This window comes from Eptatretus burgeri, chromosome 14 (genome assembly GCF_056783735.1).
Source record: "Eptatretus burgeri isolate ZD-2024b chromosome 14, Ebu_testis_v1, whole genome shotgun sequence".
NCBI lineage: Eukaryota > Metazoa > Chordata > Myxini > Myxiniformes > Myxinidae > Eptatretus > Eptatretus burgeri.
In genome coordinates this window covers 5,744,227-5,758,069 of record NC_140974.1, presented here as the reverse complement: position 1 = coordinate 5,758,069, position 13,843 = coordinate 5,744,227, and the positions used below count along the sequence as shown (strand labels likewise).

The following is a 13,843-nucleotide window of genomic DNA, read 5'->3' as shown; positions in this document are numbered from 1 at the left end:
ACTCCTCTCGCGAGATCCTGGTTTCCCACGAGAGTTCCCGATTCCAATGCGGCTGCTACGGCGTGCAAGTGCAATCAATCTTGTTGGAGGTTCGCAATTGGTTATTATCGAATACACGGCCAGTATTGGTTGTTGTGAAATACGTCATGCACCCCCCCCCCTTTGGTTAATTTTTTTTTTCAAATAAGGCGGATATATATAACTATATATTTCTGTTTCTACTTTCCGTTGGTGTTTCAAACCACAATCGGCTGCCGCAGTAGTGTTGTTGTTGTTGTTATCTCCACGTCGCAGCTTGGGATCACGTGCCAAGAGGTCGCTCTACTCGTGTTTCTCTCTCTCCCATTTAAACGTGTCCGTCGGTGTGACTGAACAACCCACGAGGGACGGACATGTCTGTGGAAGATGTTTCCTCCGCGCCGGGTGAGTTTCTCTTGAGGGAAGGAATAAAAAATATCGAGAATGTGTTTCATTCAGTGTTCGCGAGCTGTGACTCGTTCGTGATGAAACGTTGTGAATCGAACTGAGGAGATTGTCCACATTTAGCATTGTTTATAAACTGCCGCGCTGGTGATTCGCAGGTCGGGCGTTGGTTGCATCACAAACTCGACGGCACGTTAAGCCGGGTGTCCCGTGTGCTGCTATCATTCGTTTGTGGACGTTAATGACCCCACGTGGTGCCTTTCTTGAGGAGGCGAGTTATCGCCCGCATTCTGGACAATGACAAATCTGGAGCCCAAAGCGCCTTTCAGACTCAGTTGAGCCTCATATCTTCCCAACTGGTTTGTGAAAGACTTGGGTCAAACACCTCCCCCGTGGCCCAGACGCGTCCCCCGTGGCCCGGACGCGTCCCCCTTGGCCCGGACGCGTCCCCCTTGGCCCGGACGCGTCCCCCTTGGCCCGGACGCGTCCCCCTTGGCCCGGACGCGTCCCCCTTGGCCCGGACGCGTCCCCCTTGGCCCGGACGCGTCCCCCTTGGCCCGGACGCGTCCCCCTTGGCCCGGACGCGTCCCCCTTGGCCCGGACGCGTCCCCCTTGGCCCAGACGCGTCCCCCTTGGCCCACCCCATCGGATGGTGGGGGATATTTGTGGCCGTTGATAGAAGTAGGGTAGAATATATTCGAAATCTCGAGAGGAAGAAACAAATGGTTGTTTCATGTTCCAGGGTGAAAATATTGATCTCTGTATCATATAATGTATATCGGCTGTGGATGGGAATAAAATTGATTAAAATAGAAACCAATAACTCCAAAAGAGGGTAAAAGTAACCCTGGTCCATGGTACCAGTGTGTGAGAGTCTGGGATCTTGTTTTTGGAAATCCTTATGGGTTGTTGGTACATGATGAGTGTGAAGATGAGTCTCATTGAGAGGTTGGCAGAGAATGTTTGGTTTGTCTTGTCTTCACGTTGCTCTTCATTACTGGCTCTTGCTGTGCTGGTCGGGGAGGAACTAGCCTGAGGAGTTTATCTGGACAATGTACAATGATTTCCCACCATGTTTGGTACAAATAATTATCTTGGGTTCAGTGTATGCATAGTTTACAATTATATCATTAAACCAATCGATGACTAACAAATGAAAAATAATTCATACAGTGGCACTTAGTGCAACGGAACAGCACTCAGTTGAGCGTCTACCCCCGCCAAGCTGAACAGTTTACGTTATGTATCCCACTGATGGGTCGGATCTGGATCTCTCGATGGTGAAGAATCATTTTAAAATTTAAATTATCGTATCCAGTCCCAGATTCAGATATTCCCCAAAATTGAATCGATTCGTCCTTGTCACACGCCCAACCTCCAAGTTTCGTCGGAATCCATCCGTAACTTGTTGAGATGTCATGCTACATCTCGATTTTGGCCCCATCTCTCAATGGTGATCAATCACTTAAAAAAAATTCGGATTCAGATGTTATCTGAACCAAAATTATGTTTTGCTGTCCTTGAGTGACCTACATACACAAAATTTCAGAACAATTTCTTGAACACTGGTCAAAAATGGTGATGCAGGCGGATGTTGCAGATCAACATTGTTGGCGAAAAAAAAAAATATTCACCAAGTGACCAGAAGAGCTGAGAGAGGGGAATGTAACAATGACCTGAAAAAAGGGAGTGCTTGTGAATGAGGTCATTTGAGGTAGAAAAGATCATGAGTATGGGTGGGAAATGATCTGAGTTAGTGGTGAACAGCTGTCTTGAAGCCCTAAAGGGAAGAATGGGACTAAACAGACCAGGAAAGTTTGTTTCACAGGTGAGAGGATAGAGGAGCAAATAAGTGGAGGTGAGCAGTGAGCTTGTAGTTGCTGGACGTTAAAGATCTCTCGGTGTCTTTCGACGAAGAGTAGGTAAGTTATCGCTTGCACCCTGAACAAATTTCAGATTCATTCCCGAACCTATGGGGAGGACGCCATCAGCGGCACAGCTACACTCTCTAACAGTAATGCTACTCACAGCCACTTGCTCCATACTACACATTACAGAAGGAGAAGAATGAAAGATGGCAGCACAGATTTAAGTTGTGCTCCATAAGTTAGCATCAGTCGTCATTGTTGTTTTTGCCAAAAATGCTTTTAACAAGGAAGATAAGTTGGTGGGATGAGCGGCAGGCGGGGTGGTAGAATGAAGGTATCACAAACTGGTATAGCTACCCAACATTCCCACATCGACGACGATGGTATATCGAGTGCCAGATGTTTGTGAGACCCAAATCGGTTTACATGACATTGTTTCCAGTAATCTATTTGCATTCCCAGCATGTTTGTATGTTTGATTTAAAGTGATCTAAATAATGATGGTGTTTTTTTTGTTCTTTTTTTACCATGTGATACTGCACTGATCCAAAATCAACTTGCAGAGAAACCTCGAGGTGCGAGTGCTATGTCTGCTAGACCACTCAGAGTAAGAGAGAAACAGTTAGTTATAGCAGTCTGACGTGGTGCGTAAGATGTCGACCGAGATGAGTAAACAAATAACAGCTGTCTGTCCATTTCAAAATCAAGACAATAACTCCCCTGGACTGCCTGCTTCATTCCTCGAACCTGATGTCACACGTTTTATGTTTATTTGTAAATGAGAAAGACAAGACAACCACTCCATCATAGACTGGTAAATTCCAAGTTGGATTTGCTGATTATTGGCTTTGGAGATTTTGCTTTAAAACTTTATTAATAAAAATAGATCGGAGTTTGTTTTGATGTGGGCCATATTTTCTACATTCAGGTAGTATTAGCACTGTGTATTAATGTTTAGGAAAACCATGACCCTTTTCCTCTGGTTATCCGTTGGAACTTGCAATCGACCGTTGGTTAATGTATGAGTGAGCTGATTGGTCTCCACTGAGGATGTTTGCTTTTTGGATCTGATGAGCGTTGGCAACAATATTGTGCGTAGTTGTGATTCATGAGCTAATTTAGAATTGGCACAATCAGAGAGATTGTTGACTGGTATGATCAGTTTCTTGCTCTGATGGTAACTTGAAAAGCATGTCCTCGTAATAGCTTTTGATGCTTCTGCTGTCTTACCTCATGCATGCACTGTCCTGGTGAGTATTTTTGGCTTTATTAAAAGTTAAAACTTTCCAATCCAAAGCTCTAGTTGCATGGCCTTGGGTGTGCATGGGATAGGGGACCTTATGGCAATTCCATGAGACTTGTCAGGCAAGTATTCACCGATGATTTTTATAGTTGGACAAAGTGCTACACGATTGTCCAATTTGTATTTTTTATATTTGATAGCTATGTCAATGTGTATGATCTTGTGCTACATTCCCTTTGGTAAAGTGAACTTGAATGATATCATATTTTGTTATGTACAGTTATAAAACCAGATTTTGCACAAGGCTATAAAAATTCCCCTAAATCCTTTTGCAGTATGGAAATAACAGCAAGATACATGAAATAATTTTGACACATGACTTGAACTAATTTTTTTACTTTAAATTACTTGATAAGGGCTTTCGTGATGCTGTTCCCAAAATATTGTTGTGGGGCTGGGTCTCGGTGGTGAGCACGACCACCAGATGGAGCAGTAAAATCGGCTCTACCGAACACCCAGAATTTATAGGTCGTCACCCGGGATAACTCTGGAGCCGACGGATCCCTTATCGGACCGAAGATCGCCAATAGGTCGACCACATGGGATAGGGTCGATTGCCAATTTCAATATACCTAAGTACCCACGTCATCCAAACTACCGGGAAAATTCACCCTCGGCAGGATTTGCGCGATCCTCGCTGTTACCGAGCCGGATCCGAGTCATACCCTGATCGTAGAGTACCAGATTCCTGCTGGGCCGATTGCATGATTACGACAACAATGAAGCCTCCTAATACCCGTTTGCAGCGTGGCAAACCAATGGAAGAAGCACAGAAATGAGCTGGTACATTCAACAATAGGGGTATTTATTTTACAATAATCGGGGAGGGGAAGCACACAAAGAGCAGAGTTATCCGAATAAGAAATGTAATGTACAATGAGCAAAAGAAAGCACTTACACAATTCTACTTGAAGATGGGCCCACACACAGACACACACACACAAAGAAATGGACCCCGTCAGGTCTTTATTGAAGGCGTCCAGCTCAAGGAAAGGTGAGCTGGAGACCAGAGCCTGTGCTTGGACCTGTCCACCTCATGTGGTCTTCGACGATCTGGCTCGGCGGGACTCGAACTCGCAACACGATGCCGCTCCAAGCACCGTGCTCTCCAACCGGCCACGCACCAATTGACCAAGACCAAGGAGAAGATCAGAGACTATGATGATCCAGGACCAGACGAACGAGCCAGGTCCAAGACCCACGACCCCCAAGACTATGATGATCTGATTCACCCTCGGCAGGATCTGCTCGATCCGCGCTGTTACCGAGCCGGATCCGAGTCGTACCCTGAGCGTAGAGTACCAGATTTAGTTGGAGGCAGGGTGGATTCGAATCCCTAAAAAAAATCCTTAAAATGACGAGTACCCAACCAACGCTCCCAGCCTGGCGTTCCTTTTATTCCTTTTTCCTCCGCGGTGAGAAAATCGCCATCTGAGGCGATCTCCACCCTCATTGGACGGCGTGTCGTGGGAAAGTCGCTCTCTGTGGCAATCTCAACCCCATTGGCCGGGGTGCCTGGGAAAGTCGCTTTCTGTGGTGTGATTGGACAAGGGGTACGCCCCTTACTTCCTGGGTGGAGTCCCAGTCTGAGGCGATGGAAATCTCCGCCCACGTACGTGGCCGAACACACGTGGGCAATGGCGTCGGTAAGTGAAGTGAAGGAGATTTGTTGTAAACGAAACTCCGCACTGCACACATGTAATTCCCGTTAGACACAGGTAGGGGGCCCTAACTATAAACACACTTTCCGATATAACTTCTATAAGGACCTGAATGCTGAGTGCTCATGGCTGTCAGATTCGTAACAATATAACTCAGCGATTAGATGAATTCTGATGATCGCTGTACCATTACTACACCCTTCTCTATTTAAAAACAACTGAACATATGGAATTTATTTGTAATTGCTGAAGGGCTGTTCCAGCGTTCATTCCAGGTGCCTTTTTGGCACGAAGGATGTTCAGAACATCTGATTGCAAGTTTCCACGTAACATAATTGCCTCCTGCAATAATTATTATTGTTATTCAGCAATAATAATTATTATAATAGTCCAAACTATTATAGTTCAGCACATGTAACATTTGGACCTGGAGGGGGGGGGGTGTTTGTTTAAGAGCTAACGAGGCATTCTGAGTGAATGTAGAATGGTCTTCATGCTCACCTGCATTTGATTTAATTTTTTTTCATTTATTGATGCTTTATGATTGTTCTGTCATTTTTTCCTGGTGTGTCGGCTTCGATGTCCGTCGGCACGCAAAATTACCGTGCTTCCCCATTGTCTCGGGTCACTGACTTGCATTTATTTATTTTTTCATTGATGGACGCTTTCCAACGGTTCTGTAATTATTATTTTTTCTCCCCGGTATATCGGCTTCGATGTACAAGTCTGTATTCAGTTAGATTTCCCCACCGTTGTTTAATGGGATTTATTCGTGTTAACAGGGCTGTGATAATTTGAGATAGTGTTTTTCTTTGACTATCGTTATTTTGGACCAACCACATTACAACCACCTTCACAACGCCACCATCACAACCACGATCGCCTCAACCACCAACCACAACCACACCTGCCTCTCAACAAACCACGCCATCCTCATCACCTCAACCACAACGCCAACCACAATTACGCCAATCACCTAACCACCTTCCCCGCTACACCAACTGCCGATCCCCCTTCTCCACACACCAAATCGCAACCCTCCAGGGCACAGGGCACAACTAGTTAGGGGGAAGGGTTAGTAATAGCTAGACCGGCTCCGTGGAGCAGGGATAAGTCCTCATCGGGCCCGTGGAATGGAATAGTTGGAGGGATTGTAGTTCAGATTTAGGATAGTAAATGGGAAATAATATTTCGAGACATGGACAGACTTTGGGTGTGTAGAGGGGACGTAGCTTAGCTATGTAGTCTTAAATGGAATGTGCTACTAGTTTAAGGGACGACTAGGGAGTACGAGATAGTTATGGGTTTTAGTAAGCAGAATGGCAGTGATCAGCGATGTGTGAGAAGAGAAGAGAGTTGAAACATGTAATTGATGAGTGAGTGAGGCCAGCAGGTCTGCGTGTATGGAGCGAATGTGGAATGCATGGTGCAATGAGTGATTGGGGGGAGGAGTGATTCCCACCCAAGGGACCCCGGGGTCAGTATAAGTGAGTTGGTGGGTTAGTTAAATTGACAAAATGGAGGTCGTTTTGCTGTTGGTGGGAATGTAGGCTCGAAACCCTTTGGAGGGGTGCAGGAGCCCTGTTGATGGGCTGGGAGCGAGGCTACGAACGGTGAGTATCGCTTAGTGGGTACCCCGGGCACCGGGCTAGTCGGCCGCGGTAGGCCAAGGGCCCATGGGGTGGCCGGGATAGCGTAGTGGGCACGGGTGGGCCTGCATGAAGCGGGGCCCGGGACGCCACTGGCCGAGTGGGCAGTGCATTGGGTACGGGCACCCAGGGAAGGGGCCCGGGGCGCCAGCCTGCCACATGAGCGTTTCAGGGGAGTCGCCAGGGAGGGCACTCCCCGGTGTTTAGGGAGCTGGTAGGCTCTGAGACAGTTGTAGTGCCCGGGGGTGCCATCGTTGGAGAACCGGCATAGGGTAGTTCCTGCCAAGGGAGCCACGCGTCCCAGCCACGAAACCGTGCAAGGGCACGAGGGAAAATTGGAGGGTGAGGCCCGAAATTGTGAGGACACCAACACAGGCGACGGGAATCTTGGTTGTTAGAACCGATGGTTTAAGCGAGAGGCGCTTTTGGAAAGCCCCGGGGTAGTTAACAGTTATATGGTTAGGGTAGATAGGAAGTGTACCCCTCCGCACCATCCATCCCTTCACTCTCGTTGTGGGCCGCTGGACCCACTTTTGGTTTAGATCGCTGAAATCTGAGGAGGCCATTCTGAGGCTTCATTGTGCCTCGACACAGGACGCCAGCTCTCCCTTATTCCCCTCCAGGAAGGGAACATAGGGGTTGGGAGTAGGCTAGAATGACGATAGGTTAGCCGGACAGCGGCTATAAAGGTGGTTCGGGAGACGAATTATAATGAGGGAAATAAAAATAAAATAAACCAAAAATAAGTTTGGGCTAAATTGGGTGGATTTTTTGCAAACTAAGGGAGTGGGTATGGACCGAGACAGACAAAGGCGATAGGTTGGGAGGGAGACAGTAGGATAGGTCCGAGCCCGCCTTCCGAGTGGCCAGCATCACCGCACTCCCTCCATGAACCCCCAGTACAAGGCAAGAGGCCGGCCAGCTTCATCTGTCGGCTGTTTTGCTACAAGGCCTGTGCCGGCCAGTTCATCTGCCGGCTGTTTTGCTACAAGGCCTGTGCTGGTCAGCTTCACCACCGGCCCGTTTTGCTACAACTGCCTTGTCTTGCCTTGCCATGCCTTGTCTGCCTGCCTTTCCCTTGACCCCATGCCTGATAGCCCTTCCTTGCATTTTCCCCATTTCTGTCCATTACAATGTGCGCCAGGATCATCGCGTGTGCTGCAGGGACTGCCCTGTAGGCAGCCACATCACGGGACTGCATTGGCAGCCCGTGCACTGTGTGTTCCATCCATCCATCCATCCATCCATTCATTGCTTGTGTTTGGTTGAGTCAGATCATCGCCGTGCTGCAGGGACTGCCCTGTAGGCAGCCGCATCACGGGACTGCACTGGCAGCCCGTGCACCGTTTGTTTGCTGCGTCAGATCGTGCTGCAGGGACTGCCCTGTAGGCAGCCGCATCACGGGACTGCATTGGCGGACCGTGCACCGTGTTAATCCATCCATCCATCTACATTGCTTGTGTTTGCTTGCGCCAAGATCATCGCGCGTTCTGCAGGGACTGCCCTGTAGGCAGCCGCATCACGGGACTGCACTGGCGGCCCGTGCACCACTTGTGTTCACTGCGCTCATTTCAAGGGGGAGGCCTTGGACTGCGTGTGAGCAGCCCGCCACATTCCCTGTCACCTGCAAACCAGAGACTGCGTGTGAGCAGCCTGGCTCCCTGTTTTTTTTTTTCCACAGAGTCCATCTATCCTTGGCCATGGTTTAGTGTAAAAATTATAAGTAAAGTTAAGGGTAAAATTATAAATGAGTTGCTTCCCCCCTGCATGTGTGTCGTAGCGCCGGCAATTTATTTAAGTCGTCTGTATGAGTGGGTTTGTTTAGTTAGTTACTCAGCCCGTAGGTTATTTATTTTTGGGACACGAATACACTAAATGTTGCACTCGGGGATCCGAAGGTAAAACGTACTAGGGGAAACTTACACATGATGGCACACGAAAATTCGACGACTCAGGACGAGTCTGTAAAAAGGAGAGGGGGTAGTGTTACGGCCATGGAAATTAGCAGAACACCATAAAGGTCCTTCATTCAGTTAGATAGATTAGTCTGTGTTCAGTTGGATTTCCCCACTGTTGTTTCATGGGATTTTATTCGTGTTACCAGGGCTGTGATCCTTTGAGATAGTGTTTTTCTTTGACTATCGTTATTTTGGAACAACCACCTTCACAACGCCACCATCACAACAACCACGATCGCCTGAACCACCAACCACAACTACACCTGCCTCTCAACAAACCATGCCATCCTCATCACCTCAACCACAACGCCAACCACCATTACGCCAATCACCTAACCACCTTCCCCGCTACACCAACTGCCAATCCCCCTTCTCCACACACCAAACTGCAACCCTCTCTTCTCATAAAACCGTCTCCACAAAGCGAAAGGAACAAGGGATTCCGAGAACGCCAAGGAAAAAGAACAAGGTATATCTGTGGCGCGTGGATTTTCCCTCCTGTTTTTCCCACGCCCCGCAAAGGGGAGATCATTCGTCATTGGTCGGTTCATAGGAGTGAGGCCCTGGAAATGGGTAACGCCTCCTTTCTGGAAGCTTCCCGCAGGAGCTGGAAGGGGGGCGGAGCGATTAAACAGGGAGGAGCGAGGCATTGGAACTGAGGAATCCCTCCTTTCTCGAAGCTTCCCAGAGGAGCTCGAAGGAGGGCGGAGCAAGAAGCCAGGAGGAATATATGGGCGCGCGGGACGCCAAGTAGCGAGTGTTGGTGGTTTCTTCTGGTGGTCTTCTTGGTGGGATCTTCGGCTCGTGGTGGCCTGTCTGTGGAGAAGCGATCCGTGGAACGACCCGTTCGTCGGAGCTCGCAGTCGGTGGGGAGTCCGGGCGTGGCACCAGGGAGGCAGACTGGAGGCGCCGCTCTGCCAGCTCTGCTCCGCGTCCGAGTGAAGAGCGCCGGAGAGAGCTCGCCGGCCCCATGGAAGGCCCGAGTCGGCCGCGGCTATCCTAGCTGCCGTGGGGACAGACGTCGCGACTCGCCCATCAAGGCACCACGAGGGGCCAGGTAACCTGCAACGGTCTCGTGGGGCCCGTTCGGTCACCAAGGCTCCACGGTATAAAGGTCTACGGACCCTGTCTGACTCCATTGTCTTTGAGGGTAGTCTTTTCTTTTGAATGAATGTTGGTGGTGCCGTCTATAAGTAGAACTGTGTAAGTGCTTGTAAATGATAATTGCTGATAGACGGTCGTAGTGCTTTCACCTTGCTCGTGTCTTTGTCCCCGTCCCGTGCATGATCGTTTTACTGCATACGTGTTTTCATTGCTTTGCCTGTATACATGTTTTTGAATACCTGCATTGATTGCATGGCTGTATATGTGCATGTGTGTAAATAATAAATGTGCTTGAGTGAATGTTAACCCGTTCGTCATGTCCTTTTTCCCCCTTTGGAACGCCATATTGCATCTCGGGATAATAGTTGGGTTTAAAACAACTGTTAAATAGAATCGGGTCGGGTGATAATACCCGCTCGGTTATCACTGAAGAACGGAACGGACCGCTTGAGCGGTTCGTGTCCAAGCCGACCTGCGTCGAGGTACGGTCTCCCGGTAGGCTACCCGCGGGAGTACTTAGGTATATCGATATTCGGCGATTGACCCTATTTTGCGTGGGTAGAAAATTGGCTCAGCCGTGTTGGGATTAAGAACCCACCCGTGATTGGGTTCCGGCGTTGTTCCGGAAGGTCACGACTGAATTGTCCGTCCGGTGGGCGATGCGGCTGCTATTAGAAAAACGCGGTCGATCGCATGCCGGTGGTCGCGAATTCGTAACAATATAATAAAACCTGATCTAGAACACATATAAATATGAATTAAATGTCAAATCATCACATTTTTAAGGGTAAGGAATTGAATGGATTTGGTTTCCAATACCTTGACCTTGGCCGATGTTTTCAAGGTCAACTATTATAATGTATCAGCTTGTCAAATCATATCTCAGATACATATGAATATGAAGAAAATGATAAATTATACATTATCAGAAGTTGGGGAAGAATGGAATGGAAACTATCACATGTTTTCTGCCTAAACAATAAAACAAAAACAGACCCCCATTAACATGAACGCATGTAACATGGGGCACAACCATACATGTAAATGGATGGGGCTCAACCCCAGGCCTGGGACACAGCCACACACTGGTACATGTGGTTGTGCCTCATCCAGAATGTGCAGAATACTTTACATGTATTTACCTGTTATGTCCCTGAGGAGATGGGAGTACCAGTTGTACTGGGCCCGGTGTATGCCCCTGTTAGAATAGGTGTACCATATCCCTGTGTGTCGTAAGAGGCGACCAGGGTTGCGTCAGGAAGGGCATCCGGCGTAAAAACCCATGTCAAATCATTGTGCGGACAACAAAACGAATTTCCATACCGGATCGGTCTAGGCCCGGGTTACCAACGACTGCCACCGGTACCGGTGGTCAGCAGGGTACCAGTGGAAATTGTGCTACTGCTGTGCAAAGGAGGAGAAGGAGACAGGGAAGGCGAGTCCAGAGGCAGTGGGAGAGGGGGAAGGGTAGAAGTGTGCAGGTGAGAGTTGGAACTCTGAATGTTGGGACGATGACTGGCAAAGGGCGAGAGTTGGCTGATATGATGGAGAGAAGAAAGGTGGACATACTGTGTGTACAAGAGACAAAGTGGATGGGGGAGTAAGGCTAGGAGCATTGGAGGTGGTTTCAAACTGTTCTACCATGGTGTGGATGGGAGGAGAAATGGTGTCGGGGTAATCCTGAAGGAAGATTATGTCAAGAGGGTATTGGAGGTGAGGAGAGTGTCTGACCGAGTGATGAGTGTGAAGTTGGAAATTGAAGGGGTGATGATGAATGTCATCAGTGCATATGCCCCACATATGGGGTGTGAGATGGAGTATAAAGAAGATTTCTGGAGTGAGTTAGATGAAGTGGTGGAGAGTGTATCCAAGGATGAAAGAGTGGTGATTGGAGCAGATTTCAATGTGCATGTTGGGGAAGGGAATAAAGAGGATGAGGAGTGGATGGGTAGGTACGGTCTCAACAAGAGAAATGTGGAAGGGCAAATGGTGGTCGAGTTTGCAAAAAGAATGGAAATGGCAGTGGTAAATACATATTTCAAGAAGAAGGAGGAACACAGGGTGACATACAAGAGTGGAGGAAAGTGCACACAGGTGGATTACATCTTAAGCAGGAGATGCAACCTGAAAGAGATTAGTGACTGTAAGGTGGTGGCAGGGGAGAGTGTAGCTCGACAGCATCGATTGGTGGTCTGTAGGATGACTTTAGAGGTGAAGTTGAGGAAGAGAGTGAGGGCTGAACCAAGGACCAGATGGTGGAAGCTGAAGGAGGAAGACTGTTGCGTGAAATTTAGGGAGGAGGTGAGACAGGCGTTGGATGGTGGTAAAGATGGGTGGGATGATTGGGCAATGACAGCAGAAGTGGTGAGGGAGATAGCTCGGAAGGTACTTGGTGTGACATCTGGACAGAGGAAGGAAGATAAGGAGACTTGGTGGTGGAATGGGGAAGTACAGGAAAGTATAAGGAAGAAGGGGTTGGCGAAAAAGAAGTGGGATAGTCAGAGAGATGAAGAAAGTAGGCAGGAGTACAAGGAGTGGCGTCGAAAAGCAAAAAGAGAGGTGGCAAAGGCCAAGGAAAAGGCATATGACGAGCTGTATGAGAAGTTGGATACAAAAGAAGGGGAAAAGGATTTATACCGATTGGCAAGACAGAGGGACCGAGCTGGGAAGGATGTGCTGCAGGTTAGGGTGATGAAGGACGCAAATGGGAATGTGCTGACGAGCGAGGAGAGTGTGTTGAGAAGGTGGATGGAGTACTTTGAGGAGCTGATTAATGAATAGAGAGAGAGAGAGAGAGAGAGAGAGAGAGAGAGAGAGAGAGAGAGAGAGAGAGAGAGAGAGAGAGAGAGAGAGAGAGAGAGAGAGAGAGATATATATATATATATATATATATATATATATATATATATATATATATATATATAGAGAGAGAGAGAGAGATATATAGAGAGAGAGAGAGAGAGAGAGATATATATATATATATATATATATATATATATATAGAGAGAGAGAGAGAGAGAGAGAGAGAGAGAGAGAGAGAGAGAGAGAGAGAGAGAGAGAGAGAGAGAGAGAGAGAGAGAGAGAGAGAGAGAGAGAGAGAGATATATAGAGAGAGAGAGAGATATATAGAGAGAGAGAGAGATATATAGAGAGAGAGAGAGATATATAGAGAGAGAGAGAGATATAGAGATATAGAGATATAGATGTATATGGGAGAGGTTGAGATAGTGAATTTGGAAGTGGGGTGGATCAGTAAGGATGAAGCGAGGACTGCTATGAAGAAGATGAAAAGTGGAAAGGCGGTTGGCCCAGATGGTATACCAGTGGAGGCATGGAAGTGCTTTGGAGAGATGGCAGTGGGGTTGTTAACCAGATTGTTTAATAAAGTCTTGGAAAGTGAGAGGATGCCGGAGGAGTGGTGATTAAGTGTACTGGTTCCGATTTTCAAGAATAAGGGTGATGTGCAGAGCTGTGGAAATTACAGAGGGATAAAGTTGTTAAGCCACACCATGAAGGTGTGGGAAAGAGTACTGGAAGTTATGTTGAGAGGAGAGGTGACGATCTGTGAGCAGCAATATGGGTTTATGCCAGGAAAGAGCACCACTGATGCAATGTTTGCTTTGAGAATATTGATGGAGAAGTATAGGGAAGGCCAGAAGGAGTTGCATTGTGTGTTTGTGGATTTAGAGAAAGCTTATGATAGGGTGCCAAGAGAGGAGTTGTGGCATTGTATGAGGAAGTCGGGAGTGGTGGAGAAGTATGTGAGGATCGTGCAGGATATGTATGAGGACAGTGTGACAGTGGTGAGGTGTGCGGTAGGAATGACGGACCGGTTTAAGGTAAAAGTGGGATTGCACCAAGGATCAACTCTGAGCCC

The 13,843-nt window shown here is 47.9% G+C and overlaps 1 protein-coding gene across 4 annotated transcripts in view; it reads left to right on the top strand.

Annotated features, from left to right (window-relative positions):
- Nucleotides 1-214: 214 nt before the first annotated feature.
- Nucleotides 215-13,843, top strand: part of LOC147012590 (AMP deaminase 2-like) — a 79,653-nt gene continuing 66,024 nt past the window's right edge. For 2 of the 4 annotated variants that reach the window (XM_085853598.1, XM_085853596.1), the window contains exon 1: nucleotides 216-423. In XM_085853598.1, coding sequence (XP_085709724.1) covers nucleotides 393-423 — 31 coding nt within the window. In that variant the 5' untranslated portion in view covers nucleotides 216-392. Of the gene's footprint in view, nucleotides 424-13,843 lie in introns of all 4 variants that reach the window. The other 2 variants (XM_085853600.1, XM_085853599.1) reach the window with 2 other exon arrangements.